Source organism: Haliotis rubra, unplaced genomic scaffold (assembly GCF_003918875.1).
Source record: "Haliotis rubra isolate DU_JTF1 unplaced genomic scaffold, ASM391887v1 Scf106, whole genome shotgun sequence".
NCBI lineage: Eukaryota > Metazoa > Mollusca > Gastropoda > Lepetellida > Haliotidae > Haliotis > Haliotis rubra.
Genome location: NW_025764959.1, coordinates 1106891 through 1128362, shown reverse-complemented (window position 1 = coordinate 1128362; position 21472 = coordinate 1106891). Strand labels below are relative to the sequence as shown.

The following is a 21472-nucleotide window of genomic DNA, read 5'->3' as shown; positions in this document are numbered from 1 at the left end:
AAAAGGGGGGTGCGCACCCCTGCACCCCCCCTCTGGATCCGCCTATGTGAAGTGATATTATTTTCATTAGCCATTATAAAACAAGTTTCTTATTTAATTTGACATTGCAAAAGCAATTTTTTTTTCTTTCTCTCACCATTGCAAAAGCAAGTTTCGAATTTTCATTATCTATTTCACCTTACCACCAGTTCTTCCAAGAAGTCATATCTTAGTCTTCTAAGAAGAAATATATTTATAATAATTGCATTTTGGTTTCCACTGACATTTCATTTAAAGTAACACTAAAAGATAACGAGACTTTATGACATTATGCACTACCATGTAATCACTGGGAGGTATGATAACAATCTGTCAATCTTCACAGAGACAACCCATATTACACATGAAACACATGAAAATGTGGCAGAAGTTACAAGTGTAAGGGCTTCGTACACTATTCGTTACAAATCATTACAAATTCAAACTACAACAAAACCAACAACCATGAAAAAACACTGAGAGACTTGTGAATTGTCTATATTTTAAAGTCTTCCAGATTTATTCACCACAATTCATATATTATTCCTGCTGATTGACGTGTAAATAGAATAAAACTGTAACTGCAGCTGTATGAATCAACGTACCGTACAATATCCCCACTACAGGAATGACACAATGTGTCCTGCGTCACCTACCTTCAAATACTTCTTTCTTCTGTTTGACGAGCAGCTGGTCTATGCTAGCCAGGTACTCCAGCCCTGGGGGGCAGCCAACAGGTGCCTGTCCTGGCTGAGCCCAACCCCCGGGCCCTCCCACTGGGGGTGCTGTAACATTCACAGACACTCATACAGGGCGAGGTCAGGTGACATCAACACACTTACGTTGTAATATACAGACAGACACGTACAGGGCGAGGTCAGGTGAAACTGGGTCTCACTTACACTGTAGACTTGCTGTAGACCAATTCTAACCCATTCTACTGATAGCCCACCAATATACACTGCCATAGTTTAACACAAATACCCCACCCAGATAAAAATATACTGACTTTGAGTAGAGCAGTTCTGTATTTTTTCTGCTTAATGTCAACCTCTAACTGTCCTTCCGTATGCCATGTCCGGGAAATTGAACTTCTAATTAATTGACACATAAGTGTATCTTATCAACAGGTGCAAATTCTAGTACAAATATAACATTGGCTCAAACAGATAAAGTACAGGGTGCCGTTGTACAAAGCAACTTTAGCTCTAAGACTACCTTAAGTCTATGTTAAGGCATGGGAGTTACGGTCACCTTAGAGCTAAGATCACTTTGTACAACGGCACCCAGGTAGTACTCACATTAGTCAATGGTAACCTCTTGACAACAAACACAGCATCCCTTACCTCCAGGAATAGGCTGCATCCCGATCGCCTGGCCACCCGGCTGGGTTGGGTACCCTGGCTGTTGCTGGCCAGGCTGTTGAGCGGGGTAGCCAGGCTGTTGTTGGGGATAACCAGGCTGCTGAGGGGGGTAGCCAGGCTGCTGTTGAGGGTAGCCTGGCTGTTGAGGGGGGTATCCAGGCTGAGGCTGTGGTTGAGGCATTGGTTCACCTGGTTTGCCTTCTGGAACAATGATATCGACCTGATGTGGGCCTGCGTTAGGATAGGGGGCAGACATCTTGAATCTTGGTACTGATGACTAGCTCCTGAAAAAAAACCATAAATGAATTATAGGTTTACCATAATAACAGTGGGTTTATCAGAAGCAAAGTGTTTAGTATGCATACAAATTGATAATGGACGCAAATACTTTACATTGCTAGTAATGCAAAACATACAGCTGCTCGAATACAAATACTGATCATAATTCCATAATGCATGACCTCTATTTTTCTATTCTGGTAAGAAATAAATACAGTGTCATTGGTTGTCATGAACACTGAGTGAGTGAGCGAGTGAGTTTTGTTTTACGCCGCACTCAGCAATATTCCAGCTATATGGCGGCGGTCTGTAAATAATCGAGTCTGGACCAGACAATCCAGTGATCAACAGCATGATCATCGATCTGCGCAATTGGGAACCGATGACATGTGTCAACCAAGTCAGCGAAACTGACCACCCGATCCCGTTAGTCGCCTCTTACAACAAGATAGTCGCCTTTTTATGGCAAGCACATGGGTTGCTGAAGACCTATTCTACCCCGGATCTTCACGGGTAGTCATGAACACTGAAATCCCCATCCACACAACAGGAGTAAACCATCAGGAGTTTGTAGGGTGATTCATCAAACTCATATAGCTAATCACATGTATTCACACTTGTGTCGACCCGTGAAGATCCGGGTTAGAATTGGTCTTCACTGCCTCATGCTTGTCATAAGAGGTGACTAACAGGATCATCGGGTTGTCATACTTGCTGACTTGGTTGACACGTGTCATCGTATCCAGTGTCTCCGTTATCTGGTATATACCGGACTTTGACCGGTACAAAGTTAGAATGTGTAATTTCAAAGGCTGTCGGCAAATTTTAAAATCAATTTTCTAATTACCTCTGTCAATTTTGTTTCTCTTCAAAAAAGATTATGCTTTCACAATGAGGTGTTATCAAATTAGAAATGAAACACCCAGGCTAAAAATAGCGACAATGACACATTGCGATACCCTCCACATTTCTGATTGATTGTTAGGGTGTAAGGTATCATGCACAATGAAAAGCGTGATCACATGTCTGATAGTTGCAGCAAAATGGCGGCTGGCAAGAAGACAACGCTGTTGTCTTAATTTGGTGGAAAAACACCAAATTGCATGAAGGTAACAAGAGAAAGTGTATCGAAGCTGAGGAGACTTGTAAGATGTCTAGTATGCTAGGTCTAGCACTAGTAGTGGTACTTCTTGATTGTGATTGAGTTTAAATTTACGTCACCTTTAGCAATATTCGAGCAATACCACGACAGGGGACACCAGGAATGGGTTTCAAACATTGTACCATGTGGGAAATCGAACCCAGGTCTTCAGCATTTAACCACTAGGCTACCCTACCGTCCTCTCTTACCTGCAGACCCCATGGGGTCAACTGTTTATACTGTGTGTACATTTCAACACTGTTTATCATGGTTTATACTGTGTGTACATTTCATCACTGTTTATACTGTGTGTACATTTCAACACTGTTTACACTGTGTACTTTCATCACTGTTTATACTGTATGTACATTTCAACACCGTGTATACTGTGTGTACATTTCAACACTGTTTACACTGTGTGTACATTTCAGCACTGTTTACACTGTGTACAATAAGTGTTTTCACTGTGTACATTTCATCACTGTTTATACTGTGTGTGCATTTCAACACTGTTTACACTGTGTGCATTTCAACACTGTTTACACTGTGTGTACATTTCAGCACTGTTTACGCTGTGTACATTTCATAATAAGTGTTTTCACTGTGTACATTTCATCACTGTTTATACTGTGTGTGCATTTCAACACTGTTTACACTGTGTACATGTCATAATAAGTGTTTTCACTGTGTACATTTCATCACTGTTTATACTGTGTACATTTCAACACTGTTTACACTGTGTACATTTCAACACTGTTTACACTGTGTGTACATTTCAACACTGTTTATACTGTGTGTACATTTCAACACTGTTTACACTGTGTGTACATTTCAGCACTGTTTACGCTGTGTACATTTCATAATAAGTGTTTTCACTGTGTACATTTCATCACTGTTTATACTGTGTGTGCATTTCAACACTGTTTACACTTTGTACATTTCATCACTGTTTATACTGTGTGTGCATTTCATCACTGTTTTCACTGTGTACATTTCATCACTGTTTACAATGTGCACATTTCAGCACTGTTTACACTGTGTACATTTCAGCACTGTTTACACTGTGTACATTTCATCACTGTTTATACTGTGTGTACATTTCAGCACTGTTTACAATGTGTACTTTCAACAGTGTTTACACTGTGCACATTTCATAATAAGTGTTTTCACTGTGAAAATTTCAACACTGTTTACACTGTGTACATTTCAACACTATTTACACTGTGTGTAAATTTCAACACTGTTTACACTGTGTGTACATTTCAACACTGTTCATACTGTGTGTATATTTCATCACTATTTACACTGTATCTATACATTTTATTATTGTTCATAGCCTGTGTCACGAGATATCTTATGATGACTGACTCTTCCATTACACACATCACATGATGAAATGTACCACTTGTTTCGTTTACCCGTATGACTCACATATCTTACTTTCAAACTCCATCATGCATACACATTTTTACAAAAACCTTTTCATCTGAATCAACAATATTTACCACCCAAACATAGTTGACATAACAATATTGTCATCTCATACTAATTGCAGCTAACGCCCATAAGCAGAATTGTTCACATTCCTGAAATTCATACATACCATTGTGATGTATTGAAGGTTCAAGACAGTGGTGGTAACCCAGTAGAAAACGCTGTTTATCCCAAAAGTAATACAAACTTGAAATCTTCACAAAAGCTTCACACAGTAAATGCTTCTACGACAAGTCAAAGAATCTGTTTCCAAAGCTTTCTCGCCAATTTGACATGAACAGTTTCCTTATATATAACGAGCATCACACTATATGAAATAAACCAACCAGGTAACCCTTCAGGATCAATCACAATCTTCAGACACTGACATGTACAATATTAACCTGCAATACCTGATATTCAGTCAGATGACAAGGTGTTATGTTGCTTAGATACAAAACACACGCTTAAACAGATAGATACAGCACTTTGTGTAAATAACATCTTTTGAGGGTTATTTGCGTTGTAAACGTTGTCTGTTTCAATGATGTTGTGCTGTAACTATTTGAACGAACATGTACATAACACAGAGAGGAAGACAATGAGGGATATAACAGTACATGTCATCGTGCTTGAGTTCAGGGGAGGATTGACTGTGATGTCTGTGGTGTATATGGTCTGAAATACCTGTGACATCATGGTGATCTGGGTCAGCCAAGTTTTGGGAAAGCTGGAATTTTCAAGGTAAATATGACCTCAGAATAGTTCCATTCGTTATCTATGCTAGATAGGCCACTCACAAATATATAAAGTGGAGCAGTGGGGTTAGAGTGTTTGTTCATCAGGCTGGAGGTCGACAAGATAACTAGTTTGAACATGTGGAAGACTCTGTTGTTTTGTTTTTAGTTTTATTGAATGTCACATTTGACCATGCCTTGTCTAAATGCAGTTGCAGGGTTCAAAATTACAAACTTATAAACTGAAAATAGCATCTGTTTGGCACTGTTGACACAAAATTGATAAGTTTTTTGTTTTGATTCTCAATACCAGTTGACAGTCTTCAATTACTGAATACTAGCATACATGGTTTTTACTTTACAGATTGTTCAGAAGTATGCCTAATATAATATTAAAATATTTTTTTATGTGGGAAATACCCAGACCTCATAATTTTAAAAAGGAAAATTATCTGGTGAGTCCCTGAAAATAAGTACTTATAAAAAATAAATAAGTAAAAGCTGGGATAAAAATAACCACCACCACCCCCCCCCCACCAACCCTGACTGAAAATCAAAGAGACACTCTTACATTTTCAAAAACGTTTCACAAATGCATATTTTCATGAGGTTGTCCTGCATTCCTCAATCATCCATGAATACAACAATGTGTGCAACATGTACGTAATCAGCTGATGCTGGCCCTCTACACTACACTGCCTCACAGTCATGAAATGGCTGGGCTCACGCAGTGTCCGTGGACAGAATACAACTCATCTGTCTGTCATTAATCATATAGTCTCAGTTGAGTAGTTATTCCATTCACCAAAATACGTGTCACCACCAGAGGCCCAGATAAGCTGTGTATCCGGGTAAAATATGCATAGAAAATTTCCATTTACACGTTGAAAAATAATTGTTGCGTACCAATTATGCATTTAAAATGTTAGATACGCAAAAAGTTTAAAACAAATGCGGACGGAATATATTTATAAACATTGCTTGCGTAATGAAAAAGACATCGATTGCTATCAAGTTGTACTGTTAGTATAGGACAAGTGTTGTACTGTCAGTATAGGATGAGTGATTTTTTATGAAATCATTTCCATTATATTTAAGTTAGTTAACTGATTAGGTATGACATAAGGCAGAACATACCTGTTTAGTAAACTTACTCAATGACATAACACTTAGGTGAGTAAAATGACTGAAATAGGCACATATTTGAAAACAGTGGGTAACGGAAAATGAAATACCCACTCAACATTCATAATACCCACTCCAAAAAAATACAGTGGGTACAGTATGATGAATGATATACAACAGTTAACACAACAGGTACATGTTAGGCAATATAGCCAACATGCCTGTGTGGGATACCATATAAATGTGAAATATTTTCATCTGAAATGTCATACATGTATTCCATTCAATGAATTCAAAATCAAAATTAATATATATAAAGCTCTTCTGCATGTTCAAGCAAACAGTTTAGGTGTGACCTAGAGAAAGTCACAGTGAGCTAGTAACACAGGTTTGACAAGTATTCCCGTCACATCATGTGTCAGATTCCATGTGTGAGGAAAGCACAAAGGATGCACATCATGGATGCAACATATGTTATATGTGGGACTACACCTTCTCAGTCAAGTGGGGCGGTGGGGTAGCCTAGTGGTTAAAGCGTTGGCTCATCACGCCGAAGACCCGGGTTGGAATCCCCACATGGGTACAATGTGTGAAGCCCATTTCTGGTGTCCTTCGCCGTGATGTTGCTGGAATATTGCTAAAAGCGGCATAAAACCAAACTCAGTCAGTCAGTCTCAGTCAAGTACATATTCTAGAATGTTTTTAGAGTTCTGGGATTTGAATCCATACTCTCCGAGTGAGGCACCTAATCGCCTGCATGCTAAGAAGTGTAATCTTGAGTATAACGTGTTACATGTGACCACTTTCTGAAAGATATAGTGTATTCATATATTCAGCAGTAGGAGCCGCGTTTACTCTTGTCAGAAGGGGGGACACAAAGTATGTGATCTGGACTACATTGTTGTCAGAAGCTGTGATGGCTGAGTGGGTTAGATCACTGATTAGGTGCCCGATTCTGAGACTGTGGGTGTAAACCCTGGCTGGGATTCAACCCCAAAAGTACTAGAACCTGAACTTTATTGAGAAAGTGTAATTCTAAACATTTGTTGCATCTGACCAGTTTCTAAAAGACATTGTGTATTCAGATCTTAGACCTTTTACCACTTTGGATATTTACACAAATCTAAACAAACCTAAAAACATCATGGTCAATCTCTACGTGACTCTAGTTTCCTACCAGCACCCAAGTGACAGTCACTAGCATACTGACATTATGGACAGGGAAAATCTACACATGTCCAATACAAAATACACTGACCCAATTCCATATGGGGAAATATGTGCATACATCCATGAAACACTAGATATTAACACAACCTGTATACCATGGAGTAGCATTGTATAACAGTCTATGTACTACATACACACTATACACAAGGAAATAGAAATGTATAGGTGTAAGGAAAATAGATGAAAAGTTAGGACAAAACGGCTTGTTGCATTCATCGGTGTGAGTATATACAGTGAAGCCCCGTTAGTCCGGACTCCGATAATCCGGATGTCTCGCCTCCCGGGCGATTTAAGCTTGTTACCAATCTATGCCTATATAATTTGCCTCGATAATCCAGAAATTCGGTTTCCGGAACCGGACCATAAGTAGCTGTCACCTATCAGTAAAATAAACAGTAAATTGCTTCACAGTCCGGACGCTGTAAGTCTTGTTAACGAACCGTAACAACACCGCCCGCCGATGTTTACTTAAATAACTGGCCAACTGGGTTGTTGTTTTAATTAGACATAAAAAGCTCCCGACTGAAGATACTGTACATTTACACTTTGATTGACACCACAATACAAAGGCGTGGATGACAAGTGAGCTGTTTTGTGATTGGTTAATGTACTTTGACAGACAGATCCGGTCACGTGGACTAAAAGTGATTTTGCTTTACGACAATGCTGCAAGTCGAAAGTGTGCTTCGCTAACTTTGCGAAATGTGACCAAATACCACGTCTCATATTCAACCGATGGATGCAGGAATAATTCGGACATTCAAGGCATACTACAATAGATCGCTTGTTAGACATTACCTCACCTGTGCTGAGGCAGGACGTGATCAGACACGTCGGATCAACATGCGGATGTCACTCGGTAAAATTATTGATGTGATGAATTAAGCTTTACATTAAATGCTTATTTGTTTTATCCAGATTCGTGTCGTTTTTGAAGCAATTTGGGTCTTGATTCAGTAGTCCGGACTATGCGCAATCCGGACGAATTTACTGAGAAACGCAACCGTCCGGATTAACGAGGCTTCACTGTATACAGAGGCCCAGATAAGCTGCGTATCCGGGTAAAGTACGCATAGAAAATTTCCAATTACGCGTTCAAAAATAATTGTTGCGTACCAATTACGCATTTAAAATGTTAGATACGAAAAAAGTTTAAAACAAATGCGTACGGAATATATTTATAAAAATCGCTCGCGTAATGAAAAAGACATCGATTGCTATCAAGTTGTACTGTTAGTATAGGACTAGTGTTGTACTGTCAGTATTGGATAAGTGATGTTTTTATGAAATCATTTCCATTATATTTAAGTTGGTTTTGATTAGGTATGATATAAGGCAGAACATACCTGCATAGTAAACTTACTCAATGACATAATACTTAGGTGAGTAAAATGACTGAAATACGCACATATTTGAAAGCAGTGGGTAACGGAAAATGAAAAATACCCACTCAACATTCATAATACCCACTCCAAAAAATTAGTACCCACATGAGCTAAATCTTATCTGGAGCTCTGTATATACACATGTAGCTAGGTTGGTCTTGTATATACTGATTATATGCACACTATATTCGGTGTAATAAATGCCCTGGCGTATAGAATGCGGACATTGTTGCTAGCCTACACAGCAATACACTAGTAAAACAATTTATCAGAGAATAGCTGGTACAGAACAAACTTAGTTCATATGTCCCAAACACTATAACGCTTTAAAAAATACCTACTGGAAAATATATATGCATAATTCACTGCTGTTTTCTGTAAAAACATATGTCTAACATACACCTACACATGAAAATCCAGACTGTCATTTTAATGTTTTAGTTATTGAAACAATATTCTTGTAACTGTAAGATTATTTCTGAGCTAAAGACCGGTACAATAATTGGTACAATTAATACATCATTGGTAAATAACAACGTATGATAAAAGATAAATTAAAAAAAATAAATTAAAGGTCAGTTCTTTATTTTATTAAAGGAGTGTTGTATCAAAGATGCGACCCTTCAGCCCTTAACCTGGAAAGGTGTTTGTGGGTTTCATCAGAGTGGGTTAGTTTGTTGTTTAACTCTGCACTCAGCAATATTCAAGCTAATGGCAGAAAATCCAGTGATCAACATCATGAGCATCGATCTATGCAATTGGAACACGATGACGTGTCAACCAAGTCAGCGAGCCTGACCACCCGATCCCATTAGTCGCCTCTTACAACAAGCAAGGGTTACTGAAGATCAATTCTAACCCGGATCTTCATGGGTCGACAGTGAGTGATGATGATGATGCTGATGATGATAAAAATAGTGAGACAATGAATGTGTTAATAACGCCAGAGTGGGAAATGTCCCAGACCTGCATCACTTATGGCTTTCCTCACACGTCAAGGGCCTAGTGGTTAAAGTGTTGGCTCATCACGCCGAAGACCCGGGTTCGATTCCCCACATGGGTACAATGTGTGAATCCCATTTCAGGTGTCCCCTGCCGTGATGTTGCTGGAATATTGCTAAAAGCGGTGTAAAACTAAACTCAGTAAGTCAGTCCCACGTCAAGACTCACTCACTCACTCACTCACTTTCCACTCAAAATAATTACCTCCTTCCGTCAAGATCACATGTGAGAAAGATTGGTCGGTCCAAACTGCATCTTACTGTTGTATTTCTACATGTGCTCGTCAAATGTTATCCTAAGTCAAGGAGGCATATACACTGCCTCTCTACACACCAGTAGCCATGGACTATTAGTAACATCACAACAGGTATCAACTTTAATACCACATGTCCGGTCTCCATGCCAAGGCTGCAGCTGTTTAAACAGCAGGCATCTTACCTAATACACCTTTTCTTTCCACTCAAATCACATGATGAGTACAGTTATTTACCATGTTATTTATATTTGCTCAAACAATCAATCTGATTAAAATAATTATTTTTCTTCCAATATGATGTTACCACTTTGAATACCTGGTAGTCTTGTTAAGTGGACTTTCTGATCAATAAGGCTGCAATGACTGACTGACTGCCTGAGTTTGGTTTTACGCCGCTTTTAGCAATATTCCAGCAACATCACGGCGGGGGACACCAGAAATGAGGCTGCAATGATCCACGATGAGATGAATATGATACGTATCACTAATGTTGAGTAACAAATACAAATATTGGGTAATGAATACAATAATAATTCAGGTGTTGATGTTTTATCCATTGTATTCAGTGAAACAAAAACAAAATAGGTATTTGACATATTTTGACCAATGTTGACAGTGTTATTTTATATGGACAATAACCAGTGACCATGTTATCTATATAAGACTATTATCGGGTGTAACACCCAAATTGAAGAAAAAACATTCTGTTTTAAATATGTCCTGAATACTCAATTCACATGACTACACAACTACTGAAAATTACCAGTGTATAAAATAGTTTTGAAATATGGCCTGTCCAAAGACTGGCTGTCCAAAAGAGTGACCAGTCCTGAACAAACACTGCTAGTCCCAAAAACTAAAACAATAAAAAATATATATAAGTTCAAACAAAGTTAAATGTAAATGAAGGGCATTTAGATGTGGAATGCATAAGAAAAGCAAGATTTATGGATGTCAACTTCTTTATTATGAATAACACAAAGTTTCAGAGTGTATGCTCACCTGATGAAGGAGTAAACATACACTCAGAAACGTCGTCTTATTCACAATAAAGAAGTTGATATCCATAAATCTTGCTTTTCTTAAGTTAAGTTTATTTTCTCAAATATTTCCCCCAACCAAAGGACGGCCTTATTTATTAAATAGACCGTCCTTCACAAAAATAGACCATCAAGGACTGTGGAACTATGTTTTATACACTGAAATTACATGTACATATTATAAAATAATTAAAGGAAATATTCATATTGTTATGGTATATGGTTAGGTTATATAAAGGATAGGATCCTAATTGTTAAGAAGTACCCATTTCTTGTTTCCCCCGCCGTGATGTTGCTGGAATATTGCTAAAAGCGGCGTAAAACCAAACTCAGTCAGTCAGTTAAGATGTACACAGCCATTGCAGCCTCTGACTTAGTCTGTCTCACACGAGTCAGTCCCTGAACTCCATAAAAATATATCCTCACTGCCCACCCCTTTCTGCAATGTTATACCCTAAATGAAGCAAATCTAGATTTCCTCAGTTTGAGAGTCTCGCATCATACTGGGGCTCCTTTTCAGTTTAAAAGAAATATTTGTTTCTATCAGAATTATTCACATTCAGAGACTACCGGTAAGCGTTATTCTACCTCTGACTCATCAGGGGACTGTGTGCTTGCAAGCAGATGACCACAGAGGAAGCTGGTCACTTGTCAGAACAACCAGACTGTTTAATGAGTGACTTTCGTGATCCATTCCAAACCAGATGTGTTGGAGTGAGAGTGCAAGAATGTCACATAAATTGATCCAAACAATAACTCTCATGTCTTCAATATGCAGCGGCCATAACATTTCCGAGTGTCATGTTGGCATATGAACCACAGACCTTCTGATCTGAAGTCGGACACCTTGTCCACGTTACCAGAGAGATTAACCCCATTATCAAGCTGACAAGATAAGGATGTCATCATGGGATGACTCCACGTCCTGCTACAAATACAAACTACATCCTCTTCTTGACTATGTACAAATGGTATACATTCAATAGACAGGGTGTACAATTTTCATTCCCTATGTCAAACCCAGTGATACACAAAACCACCGCCCCCATCTTCGGCAATGACTGCGTCAGAGTGACGCTAACACCAACATTATAACAGTCTGTTTACACGACTCTACAGTCAGTTTAATGATCCTCTGATCACAATGCAGGGTGTTCTTATGTACTTCACGCTATGAATTGCCATCACAAAATCTACTATAATCAATATAAGATACTATAAAGTAAGACTGTTACAGTCAGCTGTTCTCCAGATGGCATAGTTGAGTGAGCACCTTCACAGGACAACGGAAGCAGATCAATGGGTATTTTGTAATCGTTTGAAGCTCAAGTAACTTGTTAAATACATGCATCCCCAATCAGCTGTAGACGTTATGGTAGTAGTAACGTACAATGTATGTGTTATATTTGGGATTACACTTTCTCAGTAACGTACAGATTCTAGTACTACATTTCACCTAGCTGCTTGATTGGCATCTGGGTTACATCATCTTTTTATTCTTGAGTACAATGTTTCAGGGCTTGTTGTGGCTAGTGTTGGGAATTGGTTAAAATCTCACAATTGATGATTGCTTCATTACCAACGAACAATCATCAAACAAAATTGGTTCGCATCATTTTTCAGATTTTCCTATCCAGATTGTTCTTGCAGATATGTATAACATAATACAACTTGCTACTTTAAAGTGATGACTAATATATCATGAACATAAACTTCCTGGAGTCTTCAAGAAATATTCAGTCATGACTTTTCAGTTAGTGAAGTGATTTTTCTAAGAATTAAACAAGTTTGCAGGCCCTGACAACTTCAAAGATATGTTCCATCGTCAAGTGTTTCAAAGACTAAAACAGCAGTTCCAAAATCATTTGTGTTCAATTATGAGAAAATGTGATCGATTGCTTGGTCATTTGGTCACTGCAACCAATCTTCGATTATTTCAATTAATCAGAACACCACTAGTTGTGACCCCATCATCAGGTAAAACTGAACAGTAACTGTTAACTCAGCCCGTGACGTCACAATGCTTATGACGTCACAATGCTATCACAAAGTCTATGACACTCTGAAAAGTGTAATCACAAGTATTACATTTGACCTCTTTTTCAATTGCATTGTGTATTCATGATATTCGGAAAAGGGTAAGGGTGTCCTAGAGAACATCACAGTGAGTGAGTTAAAACACAGCTTTGTCAGATTCCATGTTGGAGGAAACCACAAAGGATGCAGATCTTGGATGCAACATGTTACATCTGGGACTACACCTTGTCAGTAAAGTAGAGATTCAAGAATGTTTGGGGGGGATGAGTCCTGATGATCCAGGACTAGAGTATACACTATCAATAGTCTCAGGGTGAGGAACCTAAGGGACCATTCAAAATGTATGGCTGGGCGTGGCTTGGCGTGGCATGACCATTCATAATGTATGGCTGGGCGTGGCTTGGCGTGGCATGGCATGACCATTCATAATGTATGGCTGGGGTGTGGCTTGGCGTGGCGTGGCGTGATTTTTATGGAAAAGCATGTACAATGTGAATGACCCCCCTAAAATTTAAGTACAAAGTGCCCCCCCCATATAATGTACAAAATCAATGACCCTACCCCACCTAGTACATGTGTACAACATTGATGAGCCCCCCTACCTCCCCAGAACAAAAGGGGTAACTCCTCCCTTAAAATCATCATCACACCCTAGCCATAAATTATGAAGGGTCCGTAATCGCCAACACTGTGAAAAGTGTAATCACAAGTATAACATATGTTGCACTAAACCCAGTTCCAGCTGGCCTTCTCACAGGTGAAAACATTATTGAATGCAAAAATGAAAACTAAACATTAAATTCTCATCTTGTTTATTGCTCCTGCAACGGTGTCAGCCCGATCTCTCGACAAATGAAAAACAGGATGTTGCTAATCATCGACAGAACAAAAAAAACCAGGAGTGTCGACATCGCGTGGTCAACATACCGTGACGGAGTTAATTAATGAAAGAGAATGTTTGCTTAGTGATTTGCAAGTGGCTATGTTCGTTCATTTCATGAGTAAATGAATTACGTTAATTATAGAGAATGTCTTTTTAACAATTTGTAAGAGAATTAAGTTTGCAAACAAACTAGTATTTTACGTTATGCGATTGGAAGGATTACCATTTTGGAGTTTAACATGCAAAAAAAATACCAGAAAGAAACAGAGAGCTTACAACGTATTTTGTCTTGGGATATATTGTGTGAGATTTATGAAATAAATATACAAATATGTTATATTGTGTGACATATGATACATACATATTGTTATATTAACTAAATAAATATATTGTCTTCTATATATATCGCTCTGTTTTAATTGGTTTGTTAATTTCAAGAACACTGGGCGTGAAATACACAATGCCATTTAGAAAGTGATGAAATGTAACATGTTATATTTGGGATTACACTTTCTCAGTAAAGTACAGATTCTAGTACTTTTGGGGTTGAGTCCCATCCGGGATTCGAACCCACACCCTCAGAGTGAGGCACCTAATCGCCAGCACACAAAGTCAGACACCTAGACCGCTCAGCCGCGGTGGTGGGTGTAATCCCAAATATAACATATGTTACTGGGCGTGAAGTCACTCATGTAGAACATCATCCCCCTTTCCCCGGACTGTCGACAAGTAATTTGGACGGATTATTTGTTGTTGTCGACAGTCCGGGTATAAACCCCTGCAACCAGTGTTATCAGTGTATAATGGTGCACAGATGCTGCAGCGATATATTTATGACTATCAGTACTGCACTAATAATTCACTATCATAGAAACTTGTACATTTATTAATCACCATGGTTCATTTGGAGAACGTGGAAACAAATTTTTAGATTTTAGACATCTGGATCAGTCTCATTCATAACACAACAATAAATTGCAGTTCGACACTGGTATCTTTTTCAGATACAGGATAATATATCTTATAACTAATCAATATCTTGATATACAGTGATCCTACTGTGTAAATATGGCCTAAAAAAACAAATGTTGTGGTTCCAATTACCCGACCAACCCTTGAATTCTGGGGCCAACCCTATTTCTTTTTAAGTGAAATGAATAAAATAAGCTTTCAGATACCATTCTTTTTTCCCGGCACCAACAGATATCTGACATTCGGATAGAGAAAGTCAATATGATGGCTGCAAGCTAGATTGAATAAACAATTACACATTGATAAATGTATTATTAGTTTGAGTTTGTAAAAAAATATATGTAAAAATAATTTTAAAAAGTCTGACCTACCTTCCCTAATTTTTAATAGGTGAAATCGGAACCACAACATTTTTTTTATTTGGCCTATATGAACCACAGGAGTTTGTAGAGGGAAAACATGGCATCAAGGTATATATTGCCACTGACTGGGTCTTACTCTTAGCACCTACGTAATAGGTATACATGTGTAAGTTAAAAGTTGCGAAGACCCAGAGAGTGACAATATATACCTTGATGTCATTTTTTTTTTGCCTTACAAGTATCTGTGACATAAACATGATATACACCTAATATTCAGCAATATTCCTGATGAACGGTGGGTGGCTTATAATGGTGACCCCTGAAATGGGCTTCACACAGAGTACCCGCGTGACCAGCAGAACAAAGGTCTTGAATGATACGAGTTTATCCATGAGTTACCCCACTGCCCCAGATTTTAGGATTGCTTAAAATTCCACTGACTGACTGTCAACCAAAATATCTTGAATATGTATGCCATATTTATAGAGATATAGGAAGCCCCATGAAAAGTTGATGAAATCATGAAATTGTCTTAATGCCACCTGTCCTTGGCATTTAAACAGTGGTTATGGCACCTCTACTTTGGATCACTGGAAAAGTGATGAGTTTCCAACGGAACAGGCCAGCAAGATCTATTCATCATAACTTTTAGCAACAGGGCAGCCATATATTTGTTGTTTAATGCCCACTCAGCAATATTCTGGCCGTATAGCGCACGAGAAGGTCCGGGTTAGAATATTGATCTTCAGTGACCCATGCTTGTCGTAACGGGATTGGGTGCTCAGGCACACTGACTTGGTTGACACATGTCATCGGTTCCCAATTGCGGGGATCGATGCTCATGCCGTTGATCACTGGATTGTCTGGTCCAGACTCAATTGTTTAAAAACCGCCGCCATATAGCTGGAATATTGCTGAGTGTGGCGTAAAACTAAACTCTCTCACTCACTCATAAGGGGTGATGAATGGATCGGGTGATCTGGCCCGCTGACTTGGTTGACTCATGTCATCGGTTCCCAATTGTGCAGATCGATGCTCATGCTGTTGATCACTGGATTGTCTGGTCCAGACTCGATTATTTACAGACCGCCGCCATATAGCTGGAATATTGCTGAATGAGGCGTAAAACTAAACTAACTCATTAGCTGTATAGCAGCAATCTCAAAGTATTGAATCTGAACCAGACAATTCAATGATCAACATTATGAACATCGATCTGTGCAATTAGGATACGATGACATGTGACAAGCAGAGAACTGATACAAGAAAGGTGGGAGTAATGCTCCTTTAAAACATATTCCAGTTATGTCGCAGTGAGTCATCTTTATATGGGATGAAATCCCCAAACCCAGTGAATCCTACAAACATAGGTATGATGCTGACTAACCTAAAAACTAAGGGACACAACTCTGCAGAGTATATCTGCTTCATCCCACAAGACAAAGCCATCCATGCAAACAGCAATGATAGGAAGACATTATTTTGAACTTTGCAGCATATAATTTTTTCAGACAACAGTTATTCCAAAATCGCCAAATCCAATGAAGGTCACACACAGCTGCATAGTCAGTCTAAGTAAACTTAGGCTCAGTATTATTCGTTACACTGCTTTACTAAGTCTAACAAAACCTAGTAGAAAGTCGCGTCAGCTAACCTTTTGGACTGACCAATCAGAACACAGCTTACTAAATCGCGAAAGTTCTAATTCGCACATACCGTTTGAACCTTTACCTCAAAAACTCGAACGATTCTGAATGCTATTTTCCACACGATCGCTTCCGAGTGATACACATGGAGGACGAAATGAGTATACAGTTTTTGTCAGTATTCAAGGATGTCATTTTGCGGAAATATAAGCTAATAGTAACCATGTCATTAGAAACCCCTAAGCGCATATGCTGCAGGTCAAATATCTGTGTTTCATGCCGATTTGCGTTTGTTGATAGATCAGTGTCAGTGACCAGGGAAGAGAAAATCCAAAAACCGTTTTGTAACTATGTAAGTCCCGCCGAACCCTAACAAGCAGCCGTTGTCTGATTGGTTAAATCCGTTCGGCTATCTTGCGTTTGATTGGACGGTCATAGGTCGCTCAAAGGTTATAGCTGACACGACCTTCTACTAGGTTTTGGTAGACTCAGCATGGCAGTGTAACGAATAATACTGAGCCTAAGTTTACTTAGACTGCTGCACAGTTAACAGATGTTTGTTTTATTTCTGAGATCATCGTAACATGACACCATGAAACAGGTGATCATCGGACCCTTTCACTGCTCAAAGTCCTGCAAGATCGTTTTTTTCAATGTAACTTTTTCTAATATTTTGCATGTATTGATTAAATGAAGGATTTCATTCATTTTTTGACACTATCAAATATCTTACAGTTATATATATGAAAAATACAGATCTATTGCTGGAACCAGAAACATTTGATTATGATTGTTTCAAACAATGGCTTCACAGCAGATAAAAGATGGCAGCATGCAATATGATTTGAATAAACATCAAATAAAAATAACACATCATGGGTGACTGGAATCGTGCCTTACATGCCCTTACTTGTACATTTATCCACTGATCTGATGATTTTAGAATAATATGTTTTATTCACTGAGAGTGGATATTGTTATTAGAATAGAGTTAACATACTCAAAATATACATCCTTTCTCTTTGATTGGTTCTGTTAACACTAAATAACAGTGAAATATAAGAGACCTTGATCCCATTAAATACATAAAAACAACAACAAACAAATAAATAATAAAGAGAAATCTGCAGTCTCTGAAGTTCAAAATTTTCACCAACTGGCTTACATTCAGATACTGCTTCTAGTATGTGATATTCAGAAATAAAAGTCAACTGTACTACTTACATTGATTTTCGTAAAATAGCCGCAGATGTTGTCACTAAGTAAATAATATTTCTGTAATGCTCTGAGGGGCAATTGAAATAGTGGATGTCAAACTGTCCTGAAAAGCTTAGAATACAGCTGTTTCCAAGTGATCATGCACGCATCCTTCACATCTATTTTTTAGTCATACAAAGAAAATTAATGGCCTTCTTATCACTCATACCACTTTCCTAAGGACTGATAGTTTATGACAGGAGATGGTGGGGAGTGAGTGAGTTTAGTTTTACACTGCACTCAGCAATACAACAGCTATATGGCAGCGTTCTGAAAATAATAGAATCTGGACCAGACAATCCAGTGATCAACAGCATGAGCATCGATCTGACATGTGTCAATCAAGTCAGCGAGCCTGACCACCCAATCCCCGTTAGTCACCTCTTACGACAAGCATGGGTTACTGAAGGTTCATTCTAACCTTGACCTTGATGGGTAGGTGGTGGGGAGGGGGAGGTTGGTAAGGTGAAAAGAGAGGGCCCAGGTCATGAAACCAACTGCATTTGTTTAAGGACTGGTAATTTATTGTCAGGAACCATTTTTTCATCTATTTGGAGAGTGAAAAAATGTTATGGGCTGGAGGGTGCAGGTGTGTGTAGATAAAAGTCTCACAATGATAATAAACAGAATGCCCTGTGACAAGTCTCACCCACCCTGCCAATAATAAGCTATGAGGATCCACTTGCACAATTATATCTTTGATCTATGACAATTGTAAGAGTATGTTAAAGGTCACATGCAACCAAAAAATCAAACATAATTAAAACACAATTATCACTTCTTCATGACATATAATATGCATTGCTGATTATGAAAAAACAAATAAACAAAATTATAAGCGTATAATCGCAAATCAAAAGTGCAATATTTTGTACTTGGGTTTACCTCCCTCGAAACGAAGCAGCCGGGATACCGAACCCAGTCAGAGCGGGTGGGTGTGCACTCAAGTGTAACGGCTGGTTCATTAGCAGATGCCGCCTTCACGGGTCATTGTGTGTGTATATATAGAAAGTTGGGTTTTGTAAATACATGCTCATTTTTTGTGTATAACATTTTGCAATCAACAGACATCATAACATGTCATGTGTTCAAGTATCACACCTGCCTGTCTGTGTAATTACATAATGTGACAGAGACCGAACTCGGGCCATAAATCAATGTGTTTTGTTTATGGTGTATAGCCTGATTGGTGTTAAGTTCAAATTGCATGTGGTCAGTGATCGCAGTTGTGTATTGAATATTGTCATTAGTAGACAGGCAGGCAGACACACTGGTGTCAATAAAACAAGACATTGAGTTTTGTCTGTGACAGCGACATATCTATATCACAGTTAGAAATCGTGTCAACTCTAAATAATGACATTGCTTTTAAGTATCGAACTGAGAAAGTGACTCGGTAAGAAGAACGTGTGGTGAAATAGACAAATGAACTTATATAAACAGTTTATTTACTGTCATAACATACAAAAAACTCGCACCTGTGAGATATCAACAAAACATTATGAAACTAGCTCACACCAAAGCCTTCACCGAGTATTCACCAGACAGCCCGCTTCCAAGTTGCGCGAAACTATTTCACTGCGCACGTGCTATGAGCGCAGCCAGCTGTTGAAACCTGTATTCCCCAGAAAAGTCTGGGGAAAATTAGTGAAACGTTTGAACTCCGATTTCGCGTGTTATTTTTCATCATGTTATTTTTCAACTTTATAAGTTGAATTTGCATTTTTGACGATTTGTTTCGGTAAGTCCATACCGAAAGGTATCAGAATCTGCAAAGTTGTGTTTTACGTTGCATGTGACCTTTAAAGTATGAGCACTGAGGTTGCTTTACGATGAAAAAGACATCGATTGGTATCAAGTTGTATTGTTAGTATAGGAGTACTGTTGTACTGTCAGTACAGGATGAGTGATTTTTTATGAAATCATTTCCATTGTATTTCAGTTGGTTTTGCTTCGGTATGACATAAGGCAGTACATGCCTGCTTAGTAAACTTACTCAATGACATATACTTAGGTGAGTAAAATCACTGAAATACCCACATATTTGAAAACAGTGGGTAACGGAAAATGAAATACCCACTCAACATTCATAATACCCACTCCAAAAAAATACAGTGGGTACAGTACCCACATGAGCTACATCTTATCTGGAGCTCTGTATTAAACGATTTGCTGTCAAGCTAACAACCGTGTTCTGAAAGAACTGATGGACATGTTGTGTATAGAACGAGCTAACAAAACGTGTTCAAGACTATATTACTATGATTGCCTTGGAATTGTTTGTCTATAAAGTACAACAATGTTGTTGACAGTTGCAACAGGTAACAACGGATATAATACACGTTCATATCGTATACGGAGCGTTCACCATATCGTCACGAGTGCAACACAGTTTCTGAACATGCCTCTTCAATATGATATGACAGTCAATGGCATGCGGAACACGCATCTGTCAGTGACTGCCTTGGGGGTCGAACTGGTTTCACGAAACATGGATTACCGTGCAGAATTATTCATGCGTGCGAAAACACCCGGTGAATCGTTCAAGATTCTACCACGTAGCGATGCAATTAACCCATTTCACACTCTTATAAAATCAGCATATAACATCTGAGAGGCTTTTCTGTCGTGAAGGAGCCACAGGATAGCTAAACCGGTGTAAAAACATACAGTTTCGCAATGGCCTAGATACTCATGCAGACGCTTCCATTGCGATACTGTTAATCCTTACGGTTCCTACTGCATTTGTGAACACTCAAGAAGATGTTAAGGTTGCATATGGACTTGCTATTACCTTATTCCGTTGACAAACGAGCAGGAACGCGGGTTGAAGTTTGACAGTTATCCCGAGGGTGTGGCTTTGGTCCGACTAGGAAATGTCTAAAGTTATTATGGGCAGGAAAGCTGTTGCAACCAGTTCGAGGTTAAGCGGTAAGAGTTATCCGCCCTTGATGAGTTTACCGCTGTTTCGCAAGCTTCCAACGGTATGTGTACAACAAGCTGATGTCGTGTCATGAAGTCGGTGACGCCTATATGACGTATGTACAAATATGTAACAGATATGACGTTGGAGTTTCAGAAGTAAACATTTTGTACACAGTGTATGGAACAAGTGACAAGTACATGAAAAGGCCAGATATATCGGTATATGGTCGCTGATAAAACCTTATTTAACATGACATAGCTTTGGACGGTGCGTGTGTGCTTGTGTCTACATATACCCAGCTTATAAGCGGATAGTAGAGGGGGTGAAAAACTTAATGTT

At 38.8% G+C, this 21472-nt stretch overlaps 1 protein-coding gene across 23 annotated transcripts in view; it reads right to left on the bottom strand.

The window, feature by feature from the left end:
- Window positions 1–21156, bottom strand: part of LOC124277450 (phospholipid scramblase 2-like) — a 35009-nt gene extending 13853 nt beyond the window's left edge. For 22 of the 23 annotated variants that reach the window (XM_046713156.1, XM_046713150.1, XM_046713240.1 and 19 more), the window contains exons 1-3: window positions 21002–21156; window positions 1365–1666; window positions 675–803 (exon numbers count right to left, since the gene is read on the bottom strand). In XM_046713156.1, coding sequence (XP_046569112.1) covers window positions 675–803; window positions 1365–1638 — 403 coding nt within the window. In that variant the 5' untranslated portion in view covers window positions 1639–1666; window positions 21002–21156. Of the gene's footprint in view, window positions 1–674; window positions 804–1364; window positions 1667–4405; window positions 4575–21001 lie in introns of those variants that run through there. The other variant, XM_046713192.1, reaches the window with a different exon arrangement.
- Between the last annotated feature and the right edge of the window lie 316 nt (window positions 21157–21472).